Source organism: Alternaria atra, assembly GCF_907166805.1.
Source record: "Alternaria atra isolate CS162 genome assembly, contig: 28, whole genome shotgun sequence".
Lineage (NCBI taxonomy): Eukaryota > Fungi > Ascomycota > Dothideomycetes > Pleosporales > Pleosporaceae > Alternaria > Alternaria atra.
In genome coordinates, this window is record NW_025091326.1 from 747,576 (window position 1) to 773,346 (window position 25,771).

General features: G+C 52.9%; 8 protein-coding genes across 8 annotated transcripts; 6 read left to right on the top strand and 2 right to left on the bottom strand.

The window, feature by feature from the left end:
- Nucleotides 1-343: 343 nt before the first annotated feature.
- On the top strand, nt 344-757 carry ALTATR162_LOCUS7299 (uncharacterized protein; the record flags this gene model as incomplete). Its single annotated transcript, XM_043314927.1, has 1 exon — nt 344-757. One exon carries the CDS (start codon nt 344-346, stop codon nt 755-757), a length of 414 nt encoding a protein of 137 aa, XP_043170862.1.
- An 846-nt stretch (nt 758-1,603) lies between these two features.
- On the top strand, nt 1,604-5,915 carry ALTATR162_LOCUS7300 (uncharacterized protein; the record flags this gene model as incomplete). Its single annotated transcript, XM_043314928.1, has 6 exons — nt 1,604-1,692; nt 1,744-2,553; nt 2,600-2,836; nt 2,884-3,651; nt 3,698-4,409; nt 4,458-5,915. The coding sequence occupies 6 exons, from the start codon at nt 1,604-1,606 to the stop codon at nt 5,913-5,915; spliced, it is 4,074 nt and encodes a 1,357-aa protein (XP_043170863.1).
- Nucleotides 5,916-6,183: 268 nt separating this feature from the next.
- On the bottom strand, nt 6,184-8,868 carry ALTATR162_LOCUS7301 (uncharacterized protein; the record flags this gene model as incomplete). The annotated part of the gene is made up of 1 exon (XM_043314929.1): nt 6,184-8,868. The coding sequence occupies one exon, from the start codon at nt 8,866-8,868 to the stop codon at nt 6,184-6,186; it is 2,685 nt and encodes an 894-aa protein (XP_043170864.1).
- Nucleotides 8,869-9,368: 500 nt separating this feature from the next.
- ALTATR162_LOCUS7302 (uncharacterized protein) lies at nt 9,369-10,773 on the top strand (the record flags this gene model as incomplete). Its single annotated transcript, XM_043314930.1, has 3 exons — nt 9,369-9,489; nt 9,545-9,672; nt 9,766-10,773. 3 exons carry the CDS (start codon nt 9,369-9,371, stop codon nt 10,771-10,773), a joined length of 1,257 nt encoding a protein of 418 aa, XP_043170865.1.
- A 1,140-nt stretch (nt 10,774-11,913) lies between these two features.
- Nucleotides 11,914-17,273, bottom strand: ALTATR162_LOCUS7303 (DNA-directed RNA polymerase II subunit RPB1; the record flags this gene model as incomplete). Its single annotated transcript, XM_043314931.1, has 3 exons — nt 11,914-11,929; nt 11,996-16,851; nt 16,917-17,273. The coding sequence occupies 3 exons, from the start codon at nt 17,271-17,273 to the stop codon at nt 11,914-11,916; spliced, it is 5,229 nt and encodes a 1,742-aa protein (XP_043170866.1).
- A 607-nt stretch (nt 17,274-17,880) lies between these two features.
- Nucleotides 17,881-19,477, top strand: ALTATR162_LOCUS7304 (uncharacterized protein; the record flags this gene model as incomplete). Its single annotated transcript, XM_043314932.1, has 4 exons — nt 17,881-17,950; nt 18,004-18,065; nt 18,116-18,345; nt 18,394-19,477. 4 exons carry the CDS (start codon nt 17,881-17,883, stop codon nt 19,475-19,477), a joined length of 1,446 nt encoding a protein of 481 aa, XP_043170867.1.
- Nucleotides 19,478-21,727: 2,250 nt separating this feature from the next.
- On the top strand, nt 21,728-22,465 carry ALTATR162_LOCUS7305 (uncharacterized protein; the record flags this gene model as incomplete). Its single annotated transcript, XM_043314933.1, has 1 exon — nt 21,728-22,465. The coding sequence occupies one exon, from the start codon at nt 21,728-21,730 to the stop codon at nt 22,463-22,465; it is 738 nt and encodes a 245-aa protein (XP_043170868.1).
- An 827-nt stretch (nt 22,466-23,292) lies between these two features.
- ALTATR162_LOCUS7306 (uncharacterized protein) lies at nt 23,293-25,540 on the top strand (the record flags this gene model as incomplete). The annotated part of the gene is made up of 5 exons (XM_043314934.1): nt 23,293-23,984; nt 24,033-24,256; nt 24,302-24,676; nt 24,723-25,301; nt 25,410-25,540. 5 exons carry the CDS (start codon nt 23,293-23,295, stop codon nt 25,538-25,540), a joined length of 2,001 nt encoding a protein of 666 aa, XP_043170869.1.
- Nucleotides 25,541-25,771: the final 231 nt, after the last annotated feature.

The window sequence follows — 25,771 nt, forward strand, 5'->3', positions numbered from 1 at the left end:
TATGAAATATGAATTGCGAAATAGCAGTATCAGAGAGGCGTCGCTCTTACCCCATGGATTGCCTCAGGGTCGCTACTCCCTGCAGTTGTGTTTGAGTGAAGGTTGTTTGTTTGCGCACCAATAGCCATGAGGTCCTTCCTATACCAGGGTCAGATGGAAATGGCCTTTACCTTCCTCTTTGCGAGCTTGCAGTTGTCTCTCAGTTCATTACCCTACTAGCCTGTTTTATTCCCTTTCTTATTCACGTCTAATTGGCAGTCATCACGCATCTCAGACGCGTCTCAACCCCCCTTCCAGATCTCACTATCGACAAGAATTCCAAATTATTTAGAGTCAAGCCACTATGTTTAAACTCACTCTCCAAATCGCGCGCACTTTTGCCAGACCTATATCGTTCCCCTCCAAACGCCATTTCAGACAAAACTCCAACTCAGCGTCCGACCGTACCATGTGCGTTAATCGTACCGTTCACGAGCTGCAGGTCACACAGGGTACGACGACTAACGGTCACATTGTCAACAAGATATGTATACGCCTCGCCAACGATAAAGCAACGACGCGTACAGAGCAACTCATCTGGCTCGCAAAGCATGCCCTAGAGACATCAGCAGTACCCAAGCGCAACACCGACCGCAGTGATGAATTCGTATCTCGCGAGCGACCAGAGAAGGACGAAGACAAGCAAAAAGCAGCTGCTTCTGAAGCGAATGGTAAACAGTCTCAGGAGAGCGTTTCTGTGTGGCCGTCTATGTGGTAGGTGTGATGACGCCTCCAAGTCCGCGAAAGAAAGGTTGACACGATTGTGCAAAGAAGTAGATGTCGGGTCATGGTAACAATAGTTTCGTATATCAGATCAAGAGGTGTCTGTTGATCGCAAGTGCTTCTGTGTCATTGAGAAGACTTTCACGGATGTTCTTGAGCGCAGCGTACGGGTGTCCAAGCTTTGGTACTGCATGCAGCTATTCAGGAGCCTCTTGGGTTACTACGTGGACCGGAATACCCCATGTGGGCTGCCGCGACAACACGAATTACGCACCTGAATACGCGCGGATACGCACAAGGTTGCACTAATGAGGTCGCGATATATGCGGCAAGTCGGCAAGGCAGACTTGAGGTGGTTTTGGAGTCGTCATATTACCAGATGGTATCACGACATAGTTACATATGATATCTCCATCAAACTCCTGTCCTGATCACGGCTGTATGCTCGGTGAATTCAAGCCCACTATTTTCATATCGGCCGAATAAGCGAGAATAAGCAGAAGTCAAATGCACAGGCAGGTACCAGCCAAGATCAGCGAATTCAGCGTCGAATCGTACCGGAAAAATGTTGCGAGACGCGAATGGCATGCCTAGGTAGCAAGGCACCTGGGGCTGAGCGATGACGAAGCCCCGCCTGGTGGCTTTGATCTATTCACAGCCAATCACACGCCAATAACCTCCGCATGTCTGTCATAGCGCATGTGCATCCCCCATGCGTGCGATACAGGCTTGCAATGCCTATAACCCATTCTTAGTTCCAGCAACCTTCTTCCGACGTTGTTCCTCGAAGCTTTGTTATCGCCATGCCCGCTCTTTGAGTACCTTTTTTTTTGCAACCAACATGGCGAGCTCAAACAACCCCCCGCAGGGCAATGACGCGCTTCGCGACAGTGCCCCACCAACACAGCAACATACGCAAACACACATCCCGTCAGTCTTCCCAGACAATTGGTGGCGGTCTCATACTGACCCGATGAGTAGGCCACCCTCAAGTTCGCATCATAGCTCCGGCATTAATGACGCTCCCTTCCACGATGCACCGAGCCTCGAGAACCCACCACCCGCATACACCGAGTTGCCAGGACAGGTTGAGAACGAGGAGCTGGGCACAAATGCCGTGGTTGCTGATGATGGGCGTGTCAATATCCGAATAGATCAAAAGAGCCGCGCCCTTTCGCAGCTCATCCTTCCACAGATCCAGCGTCAGCTCACGCATGCACAAGAAGACCCCGAGCCGCCTCCACCTTACGTCCCAGAGTTCCTCGGTGGTGCGCCAGGCCAAAGCCCTCCACCTCCACTGAACGTAGTCATACAAGTAGTGGGTTCTCGTGGTGATGTCCAGCCATTCGTTGCACTGGGCAAGGTGCTCAAAGACACATACGGCCATAGGGTTCGGTTAGCGACACATCCGACCTTCAAGGACTTCGTCATAGAAAATGGACTGGAGTTCTTCAGCATTGGCGGGGATCCCGCTGAGCTCATGGCCTTCATGGTCAAGAATCCAGGGTTGATGCCTGGTTTCGACACATTGCGCAGTGGTGACATTGGCAAGAGGAGGAAGGGTATCGCCGAGATTCTGAGTGGCACATGGAGATCCTGCATAGAGACAGGTAATGGTCTCGGTGTAGATCCCCTCCAGCAGACCGTCGAAGAGTGGATGGGCATCGAGGACCAACTACCAGAACAACTGCGCAAGCCATTCGTTGCTGACGCCATAATCGCAAACCCTCCCAGCTTCGGACACATACATTGTGCCGAAAAACTAGGCATACCTCTGCACGTGATGTTTACGTACGTCTTGTTTCTTCCAGTGACACACAAATACTGACCTGAACAGCATGCCATGGTCGCCTACCCAACAATTCCCGCACCCGCTTGCCAACATCCAATCTACGAACGCAGACCCGACGATTACAAACTACATGTCATATATCATGGTCGATGTGTTGACATGGCAAGGTCTCGGAGATGTCATCAACAGGTTTCGCAAGGATAGCCTTCGTCTGGACCCTATCAGCGGTGTTTGGGCGCCAGCTATGCTCGCGCGATTGAAGATTCCTTTTACGTATTGCTGGTAAGTCTATCTGGATTGTCGTGGATAACTTGGCTCAATCTTCTCAGGTCTCCAGCGCTCATCCCTAAACCTAAGGATTGGAACCACCACATCTCTGTCGCAGGCTTCTACTTCCTCAACCTCGCTTCAAATTATACACCAGATCCAGACCTTGCAGCCTTTCTCGATGCTGGTGAGCCACCCGTATACATCGGTTTTGGTTCAATCGTGGTGGACGACCCAAATGCCATGACTAAGATGATCTTCGACGCCGTGAAAATCACCGGCAAGCGCGCGTTGGTATCCAAAGGCTGGGGTGGGCTAGGAGCTGAAGATCTTGGGAAGCCTGATGGCGTCTTTATGCTTGGCAACTGCCCACATGACTGGTTGTTCAAGCGCGTTTCTGCCGTTGTTCATCATGGTGGTGCCGGTACTACGGCAGCTGGTATCGCAACTGGAAAGCCTACAGTTGTTGTGCCATTCTTTGGAGACCAAGCCTTTTGGGGGGCCATGGTCTCAAGGGCAGGCGCCGGGCCTGATCCCATCCCATACAAAGATCTCACAGCAGAGAAGCTTGCTGGAGCTATCAACGAAGCGCTAAAGCCGGAGTCGCTCGATCGGGCGCAAGAGCTTTGCGACAAAATCAAGCAAGAGGACGGAACCCAGAAGGGCGCTCAGTCCTTCCATCAGATGCTGAATTACGAAGAAATGCGATGTGCTATCATGCCAAACAAACCGGCTGTCTGGAGGCTCAAGCGTACCAACGTCAAGTTGAGTGCCAAGGCAGCTACTGTACTGGCCCAACAAGGCGAAGTGAACTTCTCTGAGATGAAACTGTAAGCGAATACATCGCTATATCGTTCCACCTACTTACAAATATAGATACCGCCCTCGCGAGTATGTTCCGGATGAAGGTCCTTGGGATCCAGTCTCTGGTGCAGCTGGTGCTCTGATGGGAACTGCAACCTCGGTGATGATGGGTGTTGCTGATATGCCGATTCAGACCCTCAAGTTACTCAACATTCACCCTGACGCCAGATCCAAGAAAGGCAAAGAGAAGGCAACAGGTACAGGAACCTCTTCGATAGGGGAAGGAAGTAGCAGTGGACGTCCGAAGACAACACGAAGTGGAACTGGTGCCTCCGAGCGCTCGGGCAGAAGCGGAGCCTCTACGCCAACCGCTGCCGATGCTGCTGCTGATATAGCCAGGATACAAGCCGACAACCCAGCAATCACTAGCCCTGGTTCTCCTGGTACGCCTTCACACAGATCTACATTCATGTCTCAAGCATTTGCTGAATCTACACAAGACTCAAGGTCACGGTCTAGGGAGCGAAGTCGCTCCAGATCCGCGACTGGCTCAACAGCGACCCCAAATGCAGCGCCAAAACCAAGTATGGCAGAAAATGTTGATTCTGCGGTAGACACTGGAAAAGGTCTAGCTAGGATCATTGGTGCTGGCTTCAAGTCACCGATGGACTTCTCTCTCAACGTTGCCAAGGGATTTCACAATGTACCAAAGCTCTACGGAGCTGAAGTACGACAGGTGGATAAAGTTACCGACTTCCAGAGCGGGATGCGGACAGCTGCCAAAGTATGTTGAGTGGAACAACACGTGCGACTTCTACTAAAACGTCCACAGGAATTCGGCTACGGCCTATATGATGGTATCACCGGTATTGTGACAGACCCCTACAAAGGCGCCAAGAAGGAAGGTGGCATCGGCTTTGTCAAAGGAGTTGGGCGCGGTATCATGAGCGTTCCATTCCGTGTGATGGGCGGCGCTTGGTCCGTCCCTGGCTATGCCATGAAGGGACTCTACCAGGAAATGGTCAAGAGCAAGGGAAAGAGTGTGCAGAACTACATCATCGCAGCGCGCATTGCACAGGGATACGATGAAGCATCCGAGGTGACGCAAGAAGAACGCGATGAGATTGTCAAGACGTGGGGTCACATGAAGTGGGGCATTAAGAAGAAGCGGAACGTTGGAGCTGAGCATATGGATTCGCTCCATTCGCTAGTCCAACAGAAGCGAGATAAGAAGAACGAGCGCTGCGCTAGGCTCAGTTCCCAAAGTAGTGGTCCTGGAGTTCAGCAATCGGCGCACGCGAACTCCATTCTGCAAGGCAGCATAGCAGGACCGTATCCTGATCCTCCAAGGAGACGTGGTGTCGAGCCCGAAATCCGGTCGACAGTTCCCAGTTGGCGCCAACAAGAAGCCGAACGGACACGTGCCTTGAGGCGACAAGACACGAACACCTCGAGTTCTCCATCGGTCGCCCCATCTCAACAATCGCAGACTGAGCTTGAGGCACAGCTCAGGGCAGAAGAGGAAGAAGATCAGCGTGAACTAGAGCGAGCCATTGCAGCCTCAGTCGCTGAATCTTCGCGCGGCGACCCTGAGGAAGACCGGCTTGTCGCCTCTGCCATACGCGCATCGATAGCCGAACTCGAGCGCGCTCCCGCTGGTAGTAACCTCTCCCAGCAAGACGAAGAGGAAGCACTGCGCCGCGCCATGACTGCCAGCATGGAAGAAGCAGGCAAAACCAACGTGACTGAAGAGGAGCAAAAGGCGCTCGAAGAAACCTTGAGGAAGAGTTTACTTGAGACGACCAAGAGAAGACAGGCTGACAGCGATAACGAATGGGATTCTGATGCCGACACCGAGGATGATGAGGACTACAAGCGCATCATCGCTGAATCTAAACAACTCGCTCAAATGCATGCGGAGCACCCTGACGAGTACGCCAACTCGTCTCAGGGCGCACAGCAGGAAAGCGGTGTCATGGATGCCATGAGCCAAGCCATCGGTGCTGCGGATGCTGATGACAGGAGTCATAGGATAGAGATGCGTGATATTGATGACAACGAGGTATATGACGACGACGACGACGACGATGCGGAGCTGAAGAAGGTGCTAGAGGAGAGTGAGAAGGCAGAGAATGAGCGCATGCAGAAGTTGGAGAAACAGAAGACCGAGGAGGATATCGTCATGGAGTATGTTAGGAAGCAGAGTTTGCTTGAGGAAGAACATAGGCAGAGGGTGGCTAGTGGGAGGGATACAAGTGGAGAGGGGAATGGCGCTGGTGCTGGGAGGTAGATCTCTGGACGAGCGCATGACGGTGGTGGTTGTGGTGGCTTTTTTTTTCGTAAAGGTTTTAGTGATACCCTAGTGAGCACAATACACATGTTTTCTTATCGTCGTGTTGGACTGTGGTATGTTTGAAGATTCTAAATCTATACAGTGGCTACTGCTACATAAGCATAGTAGAGTGCACGAATTAAACGACGCGAAAAATTACACGGGTATATTCCCAACACCCTTTCTCCTGTTACAAAAACTCGTATTCCCACACATTCCTTTTCCTTTACCCAGGCGCTGTGCCAACGCCAGTCAGAACCCTAATACCCCACCTCCACCAGCCTTCCCTCTCACCCAGCACTCTATCCAAATCATTCACCCTCCCCTCAACAAATTCTACCTGTCTCTCAAACTCACCCATCACATCCTCAATGTCCTCGACCTTGCCTCTTAGCGCACTAATCTCATACTCTAGTTTATCCCCAACATTGCCTAATTCCCTCAGACTAGCCGTAAGCTGACCACGGTTATTCGTCACAGTAGCGTGAGCATCTTCGCGGAGACTGTGGTACGTATCAAGATGGGGGTAGTAGATCGATTCCAGGGTTTGAATATCCGTGTTTGCGGAGTCGGAGAGGGCAAGGATAGAGGAGACAGCATTTTGAACCCAGGCTTGGTCTTTGGAAGAGAGGGTGTGGAGCTGGTTGTGAAGGCGTTTGAGCTGTGTCGAGTGTAGATTTTGGGTTGCGTTGCGGGCTGTGATGGTGTCCATGGTGGCGGTGTTGTCGTCTTCTGTTATGGCTTCTTCGTCGCCGTCTTGAGCGTTGATGGTGGACCAGCGGAGGACACTTTCCTCGGCGGTGCTGAAGGAGAGGTGGCGGGGCCACCAGTCGTCGCTGCGAGATGGCTGGTGGAACCCAAATTGGTCACCGGATTGAGTACGACGTAAAAGAGGTGGGACTGCGTTTGCTTGGTCGACGGGGAGGTTTTCGTTGAGATCGACTCCATGGTAGATAGACCCCGCGAGAGAGCTCGCTACAGTTGGTGGTTCATCGGGATGATCTGAAGCTTCGCTTTCTACAACAGAACTCCGTAAGTTGGATCCATGACGACCACCAACTAGCTTGCTGTCACTTAATGGAATGACAGAGTCGCCTGGCGTTTCGGTAAGCTGTTTGGCAAAGGCTGGCTCTTCGCCGGCTGTGCTCTGAGGTGACATGAGAGAATGGGGATCGTCCGACTGGCTCTCGTAGTAATCCATCGACGTTCGTGAGTCTGTGTATTGTGGGGTACCACTCTTTGTTCGATGCAACCCATGTCGTCCATGTTCTTCTCGAGATATTTTACTTGCATGAGTACGCAGGCCGACAGCATTCTTTATGTGATGAAAGCCGCTACCAGACTCTAACTTGGCTTTGATAGCGGCTCTTTTAGAAGATGGGTCTTTGAAACTCTCCTTCTCCTGACCATCTGGCGTAAAGGTGTCTACTTTCTTCATCTCTGAAGACCCTGTATCGCGCTTCGCGATGTTCTGATGATCGAGCGTTGTCTCGCCGTGAAGCGGTTTCGATGTGGGGTCGTGTTTGTCTGGCGAGGTTGAGCGTGCTTCCCCACCAGGAAGTCGATCAAACATGGAGTCTCCTGATGCTGTCTTCCTAGGCTTTCCGTGCCATAACCACTTTGCATGTTCGCCCCTCACAAGCTCCACAAACTGGTCGATGTCGACAGTCTCCACTTCAGCGATGCCATCCTTCTGTCCAGCCCCAACAATACCCATGACCATCTCACCACCCTTGCCTCCTAGCTCAGCCACTGTAGATTTGAAGGCTCTGGGAACGGCCCAACCCTCCTTGCTGGCTGCCTTTGCTGAGGCTCTTCGTAACTTATCGAGCGTGTGTCGATCGAGACGTCGAGTTCTAGGTAGATGATGGGATTTTTGAAAATGTGCAATACCACGCTTAGTTGCCTCAATGTCAAATACATCCTTTGCGACTGCGGCGCTACATGCACTCAACCTGTTTCGTGCACCCATTAGCATGCCCAGTAGGGCAGCGACTGTGGTAGGACCGAGAATGCCATCATGAGGTTCTACCGTGTAGTATTCAGATCCGAAGTCTATCCACCAATCGTTGATAGCTTTCTCTGTAACATCGCACAGCAGCCCGTCTGCATACTCTGGTTCTAGCTTCCCAAACAAGACAAGCGCAACCTGACAGAGCTTCACAAGCTCAATTACGGATGCGTTGAACGGTATTTTTTCGCTCGTCCGGTATAGTTGCTGGAACTTGGCCTGCGTCGCACTGCTTGGTGGCGTGAGCTTTATGCCCAGCCGACCTGAACAACCCAATCTCTTCAAGTTCTCGTTGACAAAGAAGGGCTCGCGGTACTTCTTCAGGTCACCCCCAGGAATAGGGATTACCGTCAGGGAAGAGGGAAAACCACTGAGGTTTGTAACCATCAGGGCACCATAGGGTGTGTCCTTTCTCCGCGCATGATATTCGGTAAGCGACCTGAAATACAGACGCATCTGCGGTGACCATTCCTCCTCGTTCTTAGGAACGCTTATGATTGTGGCCAGCACAGTATCCTCTGGATTGCCGGTATACGTCGTGATGAGGAAGGTGGGATGGGTGCGCGAACACGCCCATTGTTCGACTAGGTATATCTCATAGCCCTCGATCCTCTGGCGACGGGCGAGGACGTGGCATGAGGTTGTTGGGTCCTCCTCGATGTATCGCGCGGCTACCACGTCGGTCAAGACGAAGCGCTGGTGGCCAGCGGGCGACGTGGGAGACTTGATTTTAGCCTCATCTGGTATCCTATCGGAGGTAGGAGCTTTGGAAGCTGGCTGTGGGCGGGATTGAGCTGTCGTCTTGCGTTGAATTGACATGGTCTGCAGGGGTGGCATCTGGTTCCGAAGCTCCTTCTCCGTATGCATCCGCGACGGTGATGTTGGCAGTGGATGCGCCATTCTAGCGTAGAGAAAGTGGTTTTCAGCTATAGTGTTTTCGATCCACTACAAGGCGCTGTGAAGGCAAGCTCCTCATGGTAGAGAGGTAGGCGCAGAGTCTCGCCGATGCCCGAGCGCGAGCCAACGGGCAGAAGGCGACAAGATGACGGAAAGCGAATTGAATCGCGCTTTATGCATCTTTCCAGCAGCTTCCAGCCCGGTGTTGCATCTGAATAGCGAAACGACGTCGGTATAGGCGAGGGTTGTGCACATGTCGGAGCTGATCATGCGTGCGGAGCGTCGGTCGGCGCTGTTCCCCCACACGTCATGCCCGCGGCAACAGCCATCGCGAGCTCGACACGAACCCCAGCCCGCCAACACCCACGACGATGGACAGTAGGAGAGAGCGCTGCTGGCCAGACAACAGCTCTTTACTGCTAGCTGACCCTTACTCTACCAGCTCCAAGGCTCACACCCCATCATAACCATCGCCTTAGCGCATACTATTCACTATCACTACCATGGACGACCTCCGCGAGCAAGTGGAGCTGCTAGAGAGCAGCGCAAACCTCTCTACAAGCATCGACGATGTACAAAAGGCGATTGACATGCTCACTGCAGCTCGCGCTAAGATCGCAGCGGGTAATAATCTTCTTGTCCATATCACCCTAGAGCTTGCTAACCAGTCCACGACCAGATCCCAAGACGGCGCCTTTGACCCTCGCCAAACTCCAAGACCCCTTTAAGAAGTCTTTGGAAACGGCACAGAAAGATCTTAAGCCCGTCTACGCTGGCCTGAACAAGTATGGCAAGGCACTGGACAAGGTACGCTTTTCTGTCCGGGCAGCCCACGAGAGAGAGAGAGAGAGAGAGAGAGAGAGAGAGAGAGAGAGAGAGAGAGAGCTAACAGTGTACCAGAAATTCAAGGACAAGCCCCTACCATCCGCGGATAATGATGCGCTATCATCACATCCCTCACTCATTAACCGTGCCATTGCTATGCACCTCCTCCGCGAAGGCCAGTTCGACGTAGCATCCACCTTTGTAGATGAAGCCAGCCGCCAGCCGCCACATCCCGAGCCCACCCTCAACACGCCCAACCCCTACATCCGAGAAGCATGGGAGAAGGACCTCGCAGAAGGAACCTTCAACTCGGAGAAGCTGCAACAGCAATTCGCCGACATGTACCACATACTACACCAACTACGTAATGAGCGGAATCTCCAGCCGGCGATACAGTGGGCACGGGAGCGGAGTGATGTTCTAGAAGCGCGCGGCAGCAACCTTGAATTCGAACTGTGTCGCCTGCAGTTTGTCTGTCTGTTCGACTCCCGCGGTAGTGAAGACGAAGCGATGGACGACTACGATAGTCCCAGTGGACCATTGCATGCGTGGGCGTACGCACGTCGCGAGTTCGCTCCCTTCCAGAAGCGATACCAAAGAGAGATTCAGCAACTGCTAGGCGCAATGGCATTCTGGCAAAACGTTGAAGACTCGCCCTACCGCCGCCTCTTCTACAACGACACCGCCTGGGAGGAAGTAGCACACTCCTTCAACCGCGAGTTCTGTTCCTTACTTGGTCTAAGCGCCGACTCTCCCCTCTTCATTGCCGCAACAGCCGGTGCCATAGCACTCCCCTACCTCCTGAAGATGCAGTCCATCATGAAAGAGAAGCGCACCGAATGGACGACCCAAGACGAGCTACCCGTTGAGATACCACTACCGAGCCAATACCACTTCCACAGCATCTTCGTCTGTCCAGTGTCAAAGGAGCAGAGCACCGATGCGAACCCCCCGATGATGATGCCCTGTGGCCATGTCATCGCGCAGGAATCGCTCGAGAAGCTGAGCAAGGGATCGCGCTTCAAGTGTCCCTACTGCCCCAACGAAAGCCATCCGCGAGATGCGATGAAGGTCGTGCTGTAGGGCAGCCCTGGTGGTAATTTTACTGTCATGGATGAGAAGAGGTACGTATCGAGCATTTGGCGTAATCTGGAAAGACTCGCGGAGGTGTATGCATTTGATCTCAAGCTTTCAGAACTCGAGCCAAGGATTAGCTTCGAGTCTGACATATAGAGGCTGTCAGCTCCAGTATCCGACACTGGCGATACCGGGAATTGGTTTGTGGTGTTTTAGGACTTTGGCGTTTGTTCCTCTCGGACTGTATGGTGGGTATCTTTGTTTCTACTATTACCACCGCATCTTTGGCATGGCAGGTCTCTACTATCAACACCATCACCATTACAATATTGAATGGAAGACACTACACTCTGAGATACTTCACGTTACTTCAACATACACAACACAATCATGAATGACAATATATCGTCAAATTTCTTATTATCTAGTCAGCCAACGCATCCTTGCGCGACTCTTATCTAACTCTCCTTCCTAAAGACTACGGGTCATGAAGATCGCAACCTCGTCCCGTTTTCTCGACTCAACTGAACTGCGAAAAGCCCCTTCGCGCAATTTGTTGCGGGCTAGCAAACAAAGAATTGTCTAAACGCGACACTTGCAAAAGACCCGTCTCTCGAAAACCACCAATTATGATGAGATGGCACCCCAAACGCCTCGCAGTTTTGTGCTTATTGCAAATATGTTGTATGAAGGAAAAGCAAAAAAGCAAAAAGCAAATGATTAAACGCCAGACTACCCCTCAGAACTTAGGGTGTGTATGCAATCTTGAGCCGCGTGACAAGAAGAACGGATAAAACAGGTTTTTGGTGCCGCTACAGAGTGCAGCTTCGGTAGTGGTGGTGTTGTACAACGAGAAAAAAGAAGCCCATCAGTCGTTGAGCAGAATCATGTGGCAGACGTGGACGTGGGCCTAACTAAAGGAACGACCGCACGCAGCGTACATGGCATGCCGTACGAGACCAGCCGTGATGGGGTAGAGAGGATAGAGTCAGGACGAACCCTTCAAGAAGGTGGGCAAGCAGACAAATTTGACTGCATGCTCGACTTCGCCAAAGAGTTCACCCAAATCATTTCCATCGAAGAGGAAACATTTTCATACACAACTAAGAAGAGATCAAAACAGGCCTACCTACATCATCAAGCCAGCTATTGCTTTGGAGATCTGTCGCCATGTTAGCATGTGATGTATAGGGTGCAAGTGTCTACAACTATGACCAAGGAGACTTACGTAGGAGAGTACGCTTGACCCGGAGAAGTCGGGCTGTAGCGCGGCGAGGTCGGTGAGAAGGAGCCCGCTGGGCTGGTTGGCGAGTAGCGTGGCGACGTCGGGCTGTATTGCGGCGACGTGGGTGAAGTAGGAGAACGCCGGTCACTGCTTGCCTGGTATTGGGGGCTCGTAGGACTGTACTGCGGCGACGTGGGACTGTATTGTGGTGATGTCGGGCTGTACGCTGGAGAAGTCGCGCCACCCATGAACGTTGGGGACGTTGGGCTGTAGTTGGGTGATGTAGGAGAGTACTGAGGCGAGGTCGGTGAGTAGCCTGCAGGGGACGTAGGCGAGTACGACGGTGACGTAGGCGAGCCGTATCGAGGCGAAGTTGGTGAGTAGTGCGGGGATGTAGGCGAAGCCATGTATCCTGGTGATGTGGCCGCGAAGCGAGGGCTGGCAGTTCCTGGAGAGGTGGGCGAGTAACCAGGTGAGGTTGGCGAGAAGCCTGGAGACACCGGACCGCTGAAGCCAGGAGACATGCCAGTAAAGCCTGAGCCACCTGGACTTCTGCCTCCATCGTACGGGCTGAAGCCACCGCCTCCATAGCTGCCTCCGTAGGCAGTGAACCCACCTTGATCATCCCCTCCACCAGCCGCAGCAATAGGAGAAAACGAGAACTGATCGTAGGAGCCCACGCCCGTGCCACCCTCGTATGTAGGAGAGCCCAAGTCGTACGGCGTGGCAGCACCGTTGTCAAGGTAGTTGCCAGCGCCAGCAGCGCCACCCATCATCTTGGAGTTGTCCTCCACCATGGTGAGAAGCATAGCGTTGTCCATGACCACGTCGAACTCTCCGGTACCCATAGGCGCCAGCTGACCCAGCATGATGTTCTCAGATACACCACGGCAGTCGTCAAGCTCACCAAAACCGGCAGCTTCCAAAAGAATTTCAACCGTCTCCTCGAAAGAACAACGCATAAGTGCGCCAGTGTCATTGCGGTTGATGCCGTGACGGGTGATGGCCATGAGAAGACCGCGCTGACACATGATGTCGACGAGCAAGGCCATGTGACGATGGTTGACGTAAGAACCGTCGAAAGACAAGACCATACCCAGCTCCTTGAGCAGACCGGCACGAGCCGCTTCGATTCCAAGGACACCGAGAATCTCGATGAAAGAGTTAGAGTAGGTCTTGGTGGCATCCACACCTTCAATGGCGAGCACTTCAGCCAAAGAAGTACCAGTGGTATCGAGCACCCACTCTTTGCACTCGTCCTTGCTCTTTGAGTGCACGAGAGACCTGTCCGGCAGTTCAACTGTAACGATGTGGTCTCGGATAAAAGCACGCTCAATACCGCGTACACCACGTAGCGTGACATCATCCAGCAGATGCTTCTCAAGCTTGCGCATCCATCGCTCGTCACGCTCGTCTTCATCCTCGTCGTCCTTCTGGAGGTTCTGATCCCAAATGAAACGAACACGCATGACCTGCTCGTCGGCGTTCTCGTCACTAAAGATAACTGCCAGATTGGGCTTGAACTCTTCCTTGATTTTGCCAGCAACTTCGCCAATGGTGATACTCTTATCCAATAGCTTCTTGCGGTCAAGGATGATACGAAGCAACCACTTAGACTGTGACTCGATGACCTCGTCTTCTTCAGGTAGAATGAAGTAAGATTCAACCATGTCCTGGTCTTCTTCAACCAATGTTGATTGAATGTCAGGATCGTAGTAGAGTTCCACTGCTTGCGTCAATGAACGGAGAGTTGTGAGTTCGATCGTGCTTCGCAGGCGCTTGGCATCTTGTTGGGTGGCCTTGGGATCTGTTTGGCGGACCAACATGGATGGTGTCTTGATGTTGGCTGCAATGTTCAAGATTTCCTTGAGTCGAGGTACACCGAGCGTTACATTCTTGGAGGACACACCAGCAAAATGGAAAGTGTTGAGCGTCATCTGTGTAGCGGGCTCACCAATGGACTGGGCAGCCAAAACACCTACCATCTCACCAGGGGCAACAGCGGCCTTGAGGAAACGATCTTCGAGTTCTCCAAGGACGTAGTTCAAAGCTTCCTTGCTCAGGCGGTGCTGGACGACAAGCTTCTTGAATGCAAGACGTGCGCGAAGATGAGATTTGAACAGGTAAGTTGCACTGTCTTGGGCTTCTCTTGACAGTTCGTCGGTACCACGAATGACAACCAGTCGCTCAAGAGTCTCCTTGACCTGTTTGATGGTCTCGATCGGGTTAAGATTGCTAACAGCCTTCTCCGGGTTGATGCCGAACCGCGCCTGAGCAGACCGAATCATGCGTTGAATGTTAAGAGGCAGCTGGAAGGACTCCAGATCCTCATCGCTGGCAGTAGCGCGAAGATACTCACGGTCCATCTTAATCTGCTCAAACTCTTCGTCCAGAGCTCGTTGAATCTCCACATCACCTTGGAACATGGTAGCACCCTCGAGCTTCGTGACTGGAATCTCCGGGTGGTCGGTCCCAAGAACGTCGAGCTTGTACCCAGCCTCGAAGTCGGCCTCCGATGCCATGATGATGTCCATAGACTGGCTCTCAATGTGGGCTCCGTCCAAACCATCTTCACCGTAGATGAACTCAACAATATCACCCATAGAGTTACGCACGGTTCCGTCGTACTTGACCATAACATCCTCAAGCGCCTTGACTAGACGACGTTGAATATAACCAGTCTCGGCTGTCTTGACTGCTGTATCGATCAAACCTTCACGACCAGCCATGGCGTGGAAGAAGAACTCCGAAGGCGTAAGACCGCGAAGGTATGAGTTCTCGACAAAACCACGGGATTCTGGTGAATAGTCGTCCTTTGAGAAATGCGGCAGTGTCCTGTATTTGAAGCCATAGGGAATACGCTGTCCTTCCACAGCTTGTTGACCGACAAGGGCAACCATCTGGGAGATGTTGACAGTGGAACCCTTGGAACCAGAGACAACGGTCTGCACGACGTTGTTGAAATCCTTCAAACTGGTTTGAGCTGCGGTACCTCCACCCTCACGACCTTCGTTGAGGAACTTCTGTACCTTGGATTCGAATGTACCACGGATCGTCATACCAGGCATAGGCTCAAGCGCATCCTTGGTCGCCGTCTCGATGATCTCCTCGACTTTAGCCTTGGACTTTGCAATCTCGTTGGCAATCTTGTCTGAGGTAGCAGGATCCGGAATGGTGTCACCCACACCGAAACTGAAACCGTAATGAAGAAGCCACCAGTTGCAGATGCGCTGGCAGGCGTTGAAAAACTTGACTGCCGCGTCTGGTCCGAGCTCGTTGAAAATGATGTGAATTACACCACCTGCAGAAGCACCGACAATCTTCTTTGTGACCTGACCAAAAAGTAACTGACCACCCTTAATACAGAATGATTTGTCGACGAGGTCGTTGTATGCGCTGGGCTTGGAGTCGGCTTCCTTCTTTTCAATATTGACCTCGCGTGGGAAAGCCATACTGATAATCTGCTTACCGGTCCAGAGAGGCCGGGGCTTCAGAATAGCTGGCTCTGGAACGATACCATCCCAGTCAGGTACCCACATGAGGATGGGCATGACCTGTTCAATAGGAATGAAGTTGTCACGACGACTCATCTTGTAAACACCGAGAAGCGTGTCCTGCACGATACCCATCAAGGGCTGGTTCTTCTGTGGCGATACAATCTGCTTGGGAACCATGCACAGGTTTTGAACCTCAGCGCGAGTCTCGTCACTCTGGGGAACGTGAAGATTCATCTCGTCACCGTCGAAATCGGCGTTGTAGGGTGATGTGACCGACAAGTTGAGACGGAAGGTGGAGTAGGGCATAACCTTGACGCGATGTCCCATCATGGACTCCTTGTGCAGAGAGGGTTGACGGTTGAAGATGATAACATCATCGTCGTCAATGTGGCGCTCGACCTTCCAGCCGTATTGTAGCCGCAGATCGTCTAGATTCTTGTTGTGCTTGAGATCGAGACGAACACCGTCGGCTTTGATGACGTAGTTGGCACCAGGATGTTGGTTCGGACCGTTGCGTACCAAGTTTGTCAGCTTGCTGATGTTGAATTTGGTGACAACTTCGGGGTAGGTCAGAGTGCGTGCGATGGATCGGGGCACACCGACTTGGTCCAGAGACAGGTTGGGGTCACCAGTAATGACGGTACGTGCGGAGAAGTCGACACGCTTTCCCATCAAGTTACCACGAAGACGACCCTCCTTACCCTTCAATCGACCACGAATAGTCTTGAGCGGGCGACCAGACTTCTGCATGGCCTGTGGAACACCGTTGGCGTCGTTGTCCATGTAGGTAGCGACGTGGTATTGGACGAGAGCTTCAAACTCGGCCGTTACGTGTGCAGGCGAACCCTCCTGTTGACACTCTGCGACACGACCGTTGGCACGAATGATGTCTCCTAACTTGTATGTCAAATCATCCTCTCCACGCATACCCTGGCCGGTACCGTCGACGGAGATACTGGGGCGAACCGGGGGCGGAGGCACTGGCAGGACATCGAGAATCATCCACTCGGGGCGGGCGTAGTCGGCGTTCAGACCGAGCAAAGCAAGTGTGTTGTCTGACATGAGCTTGAAGATAGTCTGTGCCTGCTTCGGCGTAATGACTTCTTTCCGGTCACCTTGACCGTCATCGTCATCCTTCTTGCTCTGCTTCCAGGTGCCTGTGAGCTTCAGACCCTCCTTGCGGATCGAGTCAGGCTGTTTGCTGCCACAGCCACCATGGGGAATCTTGGGCATCTTGTTCTTGTCGCTTCCGTCGTCCACATCCTGCATGCACACGGTCTTACCCTTGGACATGCGCCAGATCTTGTCGAAACGCTTCTTCGCATCCTTGGTCTTGGCGGCGGCGGCCCAGTCAGGATGATTCTGATGTTGCAGTTAGCATAAAATCCAGGGTTCTGAAGTCTCTGTCTTCACGCGGGAAGACTTACGAAGTCAGCCTTGATGAGACCACATGTGTGGCACACAGTCTCGAGGAGCTTCTTGATCTTCACGACGAAACCCACGTGGAAGACGGGTGTGTGCAGCTCAATGTGACCAAAATGGCCGGGGCAGGTCTGGATGTCCTCCTTGCACGTGGCGCACGAGTACATGCGGTCGATAGTGCCAAGTTTGGGGTCGTTGAGACCTTGCTCACGCGGTTTCTGCTTCTGCTCGTCCATGGTCTCTGGGTAGATGATGTGAACAACGCTCATGGCCTTGATCTCCTCGGGGGAGAGCAGCCCGAACTGGATCTCCTTGATGGTCCGGAGCGGACATTTCGACACTTGGGGTGCGCCCGGGGGCATACTGGCGGTATTGAAAAGGTTTTGCGGGTGAGAGGGAGCCTGGAGACCTGTCTATGGGTCGTCGGTCGCGGTGGCCACGCCGGGCGGTTCCTCCGCGTATTAAGTAGTAAAATGGACTGCCGTTGTAGCTATATCGACTGCTGCGCCTGATGCTGAATGGAGAAATGCGCGCCGCGCGCGAGAAGGGATGCGGTCGAAGAGTGGCGCCCGTGGAAAAGGGCTGTACGGGGGTCGGGGGCTCGCCGGGTCGCGCCTCGAAGCGGGAGGCTTGCGCGCGTATTAAAAGCACTCCGGTGAGCACTGTTGGGGTCGGCGAGGTGGAAGACGCGCTCCAAGTATGAAAGAGCGGCCGTTGGTGATGGCGGGTGGGGTGGTGGTGAGGGCGTGGCTCTGTTCGAAGCAAGAAGGCGACAAAGAGCCAGTTCCTGCCGCATTGGCACTAGCGGGCCCTCACGTGCCAACCGCGCTCGACAAGGCTGACCACTGCGAATGCAATGTTACTGGCAGACTTTCACTTTGCGCGCATGGACAACAGCCGTCGCGTCTGCGAAGATGCTGCTCATTGAGCTCCTTCTTCTGCACACCCCGCTGTCTGCAGTGCACCACGATGAATCTCTCGCTGGTTGATCCCTTTGTCCTCGCGCAGGACTGTCCCGATGTCATTACCGGCCGCCTACGTGAGTTTGATATGCCTACTCTACTACATACTGCAGTGACTCACGACGCATAGGCAGCGGCCACTCGACGTCAATTCGCTTCAGCCACCGCGGCGACCTACTTGCATCCGGGCGGGTACGCGAATGTTGCACCATGACATGTAATTTCCGCTGATTGGGTTCAAGCACGACGGCATAGTCGTCATATTCGACATCGAGACAAACGGCGTTGCGCGCAAGCTTCGCGGCCACACGCGCCAAGTCCAGTCACTTAGCTGGTCGACCAACGATCGCTATCTCCTCAGTGCCGGTCAGGACTGGAAGTGCGTGCTATGGGATTTGAAGGATGGCTCGCGGGTGCGCACTGTCCGCTTCGAGGCGGCCATATTCATAGCAGAGCTGCACCCCAAGAACCAGTAAGTGCACACATCATGCCTACAGGCAAACGGCTAATTCCAGTTTAGTATGGTCTTCGTGGCTGCCCTCTTCGAAGACCAGCCCGTCATCGTCGACATGTCCGAGGAAGTCCCCGTCAAACATTCCCTATCGTCCGCGCCCCGTCGAACCGACATAGAGCGCGAGAATGCTTCTGAAAAGCAGACGGCACAGGACGCGAAGCAAACGACTACGATGACGCTTTTCTCGCCCACTGGCCAACACATCATAGCCGGCACAAACAAGGGGTGGCTGAACATCATCGACACCGAGGCACACGCAGTACGCTACTCATTCCGGGTTACCAATAACATCATCGTGTACATTCGCTTGACACCCTCGGGCAGAGACGTTGTGCTCAACTCCAGCGATCGCATTGTCAGGACACTTCATTTGCCCGACCTGAGCGACCCAAAGTTGGACTTCGACACCCTCCAGCTGGAAGTTGAACACAAGTTCCAAGATCTCGTGCAGAGGCTTTCTTGGAACCATGTATCATTCAGTCCTTCAGGCGAATACGTCACTGCCTCTACCTGGATGAATCATCACATCTACGTATGGGAACGTGGACAGGGTAGTCTGGTCAAGATCCTGGAAGGCACCAAGGAAGAATTGTCCGTGGTCGAGTGGCACCCATTCCGGCCCTTCGTCGCTGCTGTTGGAGTGGATTCTGGCCGCGTCTGGCTCTGGTCCATTCTCCAGCCCCAACGCTGGTCTGCCCTTGCACCAGATTTCGTCGAAGTAGAAGAAAACGTGGAGTATATCGAGCGCGAAGACGAGTTCGACATCCAGCCTCTCGAAGAGCTACACAAGCGCCGTCTCAATGCGGAAGACGAGGAAGTCGATGTCCTCACGGTAGACCCAGTTAAGACCTCGGCTACGGAATTTGGACCGGCTATAGGAGACGCAGAATTCAGGATGCCCGTGTTATTGGATATCGAGGCTAGTGATAGTGAGGACGAAGTGGTGGCAGTGGGCGCGGGTCAGTACAGACGGCGTAGTCCTGGTGCTGGCAGAGAATGGATGAATGATGACGTGGCAGTCAGCGGTGATGAGGCACGAAGAGCAAATGGTACTACAGTGAATGGTACCAAGAGACGACGAGCCGGATGATCGAACTATGAAGCGACTTTCGACAACATCGCTGCAAAGCTACTTGCGATGAAGCGTGAGTGGATGTCTCGCGTTATGTAAAAGGGCGCTATACGAACATGCTCTGTATGGAACGCGCGTCAAACTAAGGCATGGTCTACCGCATGGGGTGACGAAAAGGTGTCATAGCGAATACAGTACTGAAAATAAAATCCCGTCAATTTCACTGCTATGCTCATTATTTTATTGCTGCGTAAACGTGGATCTGGCGACCACGCTTTTACATAAAATCTGTCGACGCGTTCCTTCGCAATTTTCTACATGGACCCTCAGCTTGGGATACAAGATGCAAGCACGGATTCTTGGATTCAATATAGAATGGTCTTGCGAGGATAGGCTCCTAGTATTCTATCTGGCTTCTCCATCCGATAGACCCTGTTGCAGCCAACCATTTTCTGATTTATCATCCTGAGAGCGGCTCGTCAAATTATGGTGAACGTCTTCTTGCTTAATCGATTATTCACAATGATTTAGAAACTTTTGGTCAGTTTTAGGTTGGATTTTCACTCTGGTCGAGTAGTAGCGTCGATGTTGGAATCCGAGGTTTATAATAAAGCATAGCAAAGTGCGACGTCAGAAACAGTGAGTCCATCAAACACCTGAGATGTAGACTAACCAACCAAGGGCTCTGACTGGCTAGACCGAATAGTATCAGGCTCCCTGAGAGCTTGTTAGCGAAGTGACGTGGTACCTACTGAAAAACCCGATCCCACTGCACCAACATATTGCGAGACACTTGAGAAATTGAGTATTCACCCGGGATAACTATGAGTGGTTGTAAGATAGTCAAGATGGTGGAAATATACAATATGCTGGTAGAGGTTTTATAGATGACGTTAATGAAAATGATGGTCTGGAAAATGCGAATGGATAATACAACCTTCAACTCCAACTTTGTAAATAACCCTGTTTGAACACGAACCAACAGAATATTGTGTTGTAGTAAAGTTTGTTGATAAATCCAAAGACGTTTCTGTGTGTCACCTGGACACGCTGGACAACAAGTCGCGAGAGCTACATCTACATTTTAGGAGTCATGACAGCCTACCAGACATTGAAATTGTGGAGTTTACATCTCATCCTTACCACACATATCTGCACAGATTGGTAAAAGCATACCGGTTTATCCGCGATTATCGGCACAGGTCGACTTCTGCTGGGGTCGCCTCGCCTCGCCATGCGCAGATGGGGATGAAACAGATTCGCGTCGATTTGATGATGACAATCTTGAACCCATCTGGGCAAGCAGCTACACCAACGCCAATGGCGACCAAGTGTCAAGAGTTGAGATGTAAGCTACGAATGGATCCACGGTGTGCCTATAAATGTCATGCGATATCGGTTGTCGACGGTTTTCTTAGTTGCGGATCGTGTTCAGGCCAAGGGGCCAGACAAGAGAGTCAGCGGTAATGTGGGAGCTGACACTCGCATAGTACGAACATGGACGAGGATGCAAGGCGCGACGCAGTGTGGCAGGCACTAAAAACGCAAGGAACGTCCAAGTACGGATGCGTCTTCCAGGGAGGGGTTTGATTGTCTCGGACGAAAGAATGTTTGGGCTGGTGCCACACTGGGTGGGCGATGCGCGATGCTTCTACCGCCGTTGGACTGGGACGCGCAATTTAGCTCAATGCCACACGGACCTCTCAGCAGAACGCCAACAACATGATGGGCGCAGCGAGCAAGAAGATGCAATGCAAAAGGAAATGCGCAAGTGTTAATTCGATGGCACCAAAGACATGAGCTGCTCGACCTGGATATGCAGATGCAGATGTCTCAATGGGTTTAGCGTCGACGGCCCGTGCGTCCTCACCTGCGGGCACCTCTTGTGAGTGTCGGGAGCGAAGAGGAAGACGTTAGCGACCAATATGATCTGGGACACCGACGACCCCAGCTGGGCCGAAGAAGCCCTTTCTTTGCCTTCGCGGCAGCCTTCTTCACCACGCACTCTCCCTTCCCATCCCCCTCTCCATCCCCCCAACTGTTTGTATCGGCGCGCTTCATCTGCTCGACGATACCTCTTCGACTTTACGTGAAGCACGGCTCACCAAGCTTGCTCCCCCTAGCCACCGAGACGCCAACGCGCTGTCAGGCAGAGCCACTGCCTTTTACCCTCACCGCTGCAAGCCATAACCCTCAACACCAAGCTTGCTGCCACCATCCGCTGCAGCCATCTAGACCCATCACCACCGCGTCTCTCTGCACGCGAACATGACCACGAAATCACCAAAGACCCTCGTCGTCACACTCAAACTGTCACCAGACCACCTGAGCAAATTCTCCCCCCAGCCTACATCACCACCCAAGGAAGAGGCTAAGCCATCTCCGCCAACACCTGCGCCGCAAATCAACGAACCGACACCGGCTGCCACACCCGCCGACTCAACTCCAAACATGAACGAAAGCACGCCTTCGTCGCTCGCTCCTCCTGCTGCTGCGAAGAGGAAGGGTCCAAAGCCTGGCAGCAAGCGGAATGCCGCGCAAATGGAAGCTGGCTCCTCGAATGGCACGACAACCCCCAAGCAACCCAAGGCCAAGCCGGGGCCAAAGAGGAAGAAGATGGGCGACATGATCAACGACCCCAATTCCAAGGGCCCCTTCACAACACCCGCAGCCATCAACAAGGCAGGCCCCAAGGCCAACCTGGGAGCCATCAACGAGCGCCTGCGTGCCCTCGACAGGTCAGGGGCCAAGTGCCGTCGATGGGAGAAGAAGGGATTCCAGGTCCGCAGCTTCACCGGCGTCATGTGGCAAGTGCCTACATACCAGCCAGGCCGCAAAGGCGCCTTCCCCGACGACGTCAAGAGTGACAGCACTGGCACCAGCGACTCAAAGTTGAAGGACGAGAGCAGTGCAATCAGCGACAAGAGCGGACTAAACGGCGACAGCACACCGGTACCGACACCTATGGACGGCATGGCAAGCTCTCCTGCTCCTATACCCGCTTGAGCCATGTCGGGTTTTTGGTCTTGTCCTTCTTGATGGACTTGTAACACGGCTTGCACCTGTCGTGGCTAGACACTACTTTATTTCTCGTCATTTGTCTTCTCACATCAACTTAGTTCCTTTGTCTTGTTTGGCGTTTATGGAGCGCATTGCATACCTACGTAAAAGGCGTCACTTTGGGGCTTTTATGGCTTTGTTGCCGCAGGCAGCATGGTGTATGGCGCACAGGCACGTTGTCGGTAGACAACTACATGTACTGGATACGGATATGGCTTCCGAGTAGCAGGGAGAAAGGGGCTTTACATAGACATTGGTATTGCAATTCTCTCAAAATATGCTGGCTATTCATCGAAAATGCGCTTCTATAGCTGTGATTAATGTCGAGCGTGACCTGGATGGCGTTATCTACCCGTGGACTGACTGCGGGGATCTCCACCGATAGCTCGGCTGGATCCAAACCTCCGGGCATGGGACTTCGTTGACGTACAACTTGCACTGCACCTCATCGCTTACTTTCTCTGCAGCAAAGCTCCCTGTCCATCAAATGATGCATGTTTTTGTGACGATCGCTTCACAGAAGCCCGGATGCCCTTGATTCTTGCCTGAGTACCGTTGGCATCTCCCAACACAAAGTACCGCATTCACTCGGCACCATCCACAGCTAGCCCACGCGTTCGTTCACGGTTGGACCTCTCCAAACTTCGACAGCCACTACAACTGCCAGTTTGACAATTACTACCCACGTAATCTGCGCGTCTACCTACTGTCATCGCTTCAAGACGTCACCGCGGACACGCTGGTAGCAGTTACCGGCGCCACTATCGCTCATCATGAGCGCTCGTCGCGACAGTTACGCTAGGGTCGCTGCTACTGGATCAGCAGGCAGTAACAGCTCATTCCAACAACCAACCCGATCCGGTGCCTTCTCGCATCTCGCCAATAGCGCCTCGACATCCCACCCGAACCGCCTCTCTCGCTCCATCGACGCCGACGGTCACATGTCTACGAGTTTCGGAAGGTCCGGCGGGCTCTTGCCCTCGTATTCAAGTCAGTCTGGATACTGGCATGGCTTGGGTGGATCGGCTCAAGATATACCTCCGTTCTTCGTGCCTTCCTACCTGCGCGGGTCCAAGCACGCCGAAAAGTTACAAGAGGTGCACAAAGCGAAGCTGGCAGCTCAAAGGGAATACAAGTCAGCCCACTCACCAAATGCGGGCTCGCTGTCTACTAGTTCTAGCAGCGCGAACCTGCACAAGATGGCGCCATCACATCGAGGTCTCACGCATGAGGTAGTGGAGCGCGCGCCTGTTGTGGACGAGCCCGTAGCGCCATGGCCAACCCGATGGAACGATGCAGATAGGTTCCCCCAGCTGGAGCTTGAGGATAGTGGAAGGCAGGCCAAGTTCTCAGGCACTCAGAAGACACACGATGAAGCGGCATCGGTACGGGCAGACTTTCCCATGCCACGGCAGTGTGGAATTTACTACTACGAGATCACTGTCATCTCCAAAGGCAAAGACGGGTATGTGCATTTACTATTTGGCAACGTACACGCTAATTCACTATACAGCAGAATGATCGGAATCGGCTTCTCTGGCCAAAAGGTTGCCCTCAGTAGGATACCCGGTTGGGAGCCCGACTCGTATGCGTACCATGGCGACGATGGGCAGATCTTCAGCAACACCACCTCCGGGAAGTCATATGGACCCAAATTTGGCACGCTGGACGTCATCGGCTGTGGCATCAACTTCCGGACGAATACTGCCTTCTTCACAAAGAATGGGCACATGCTGGGTAAGGACCTTGGATGGGAGACTTGGATAGCACTAACAATTGCAGGGACGGCCTTCCGGGACCTGAAACATAACGTGCCATACTATCCTACAGTAGGCATGAAGAAGCCCGGCGAGACGGTCCGCGTTAATTTCGGTCAAGAACCCTTCGCTTTCGATATCGACAAAATGGCACAAGACGAGAAGGCAGCCATACAAGCTGAAATCGCTCGGACCAAAACTGAAGCGAGTGTACTGGGAGGCGAGGACGCGCTGATACACCAGTTGGTAGGACAGTATTTGGCGCATGACGGCTACGTGGAAACAGCACGAGCTTTCTCAGACGAGATTGTCGACGAAGCAAGAGCGCTTGCGAACGACAGTGAGGCAGACATTCCATACCGCACAGCAGTAGAAGACTTGGATGCGCTGAACCGGCAAAGTAAGTGCATTCCGGAGGTTACAAAAGACGGGCTAACATAATCCAGAAATACGCACAGCGATCCTCGAGGGCGATATCGACAAAGCACTCAAGCATACCAGCGCATACTACCCCTCGGTCCTCCGCGACAACGAGAACATCTACTTCAAGCTCCGCTGCCGAAAGTTTATCGAGATGATCCGGCGGTGCGGAGAGTTGAACGCACAATGCCAACCCGCACCAACATCGTCCTCAAAACGATCGACCGCCTCAACAGTCAACAAGCGTAACTCAACTGCTACAGATGAGTACGATTTTGAGATGGAGCTTGACGAGCAATTAGGCGTACACAACCCACCCCCAAGCTGGGACAACAAGGATCAAGATGACGAGTTGGAAGATGGAGACGAGGATGACATGGAAGACAAAGTGGCCAAGAGCGAACGGGCGACGAGTGAAACAATAGCTTATGGCATGGAGCTGAAATCCGAATTCGCAAACGATCCGAGACGGGAAGTCAAGCGGGCGCTTGAAGACACTTTTGCGCTCATTGCCTATGCGGACGCACGGGAAAGCTCGTTGGCGCCATTGCTGGAGATCTCCGGTCGTGCGCCAGTGGCCGAAGAGCTCAACAGCGCCATTCTAGGTATGTTTGAGACACAGAGGCGCAACGGGAGCTTGCAAAGGCGACCATCACATAAACCGACCTCTCCCGGTGTCGGATATAAAGAGAATGTACGCTAACGACTCACAGTTTCTCTAGGCAAATCCTCTTCCGCTGCCCTGGAGCGTCTGATCCAGCAAACCGAAGCACTCGTGAACGAACTCGCCGACGACGGCGGTCCTGGCGCTTTTATCAACGTCCAAAAAGATTTCCTACAATAGTATTACACCGATTCGCCATGCATCCTCGCCCTGAACTTTGCTCGAAATGCTATCATGGCTTGCAGAGATAGGTATGGTGTCGTTCATGCAAGTGGTAAGTGGGCTATGAGATGCGCTTTTTGGAAGATGGGCAAAGGAGCTTAGGTAGGCTTGGGCTTGCATTTTAAACGTAGCTGGTTGGGGCAGGGGATGCGATATACTTTCCCCAGGGACACTCCTGGTACGGTCATG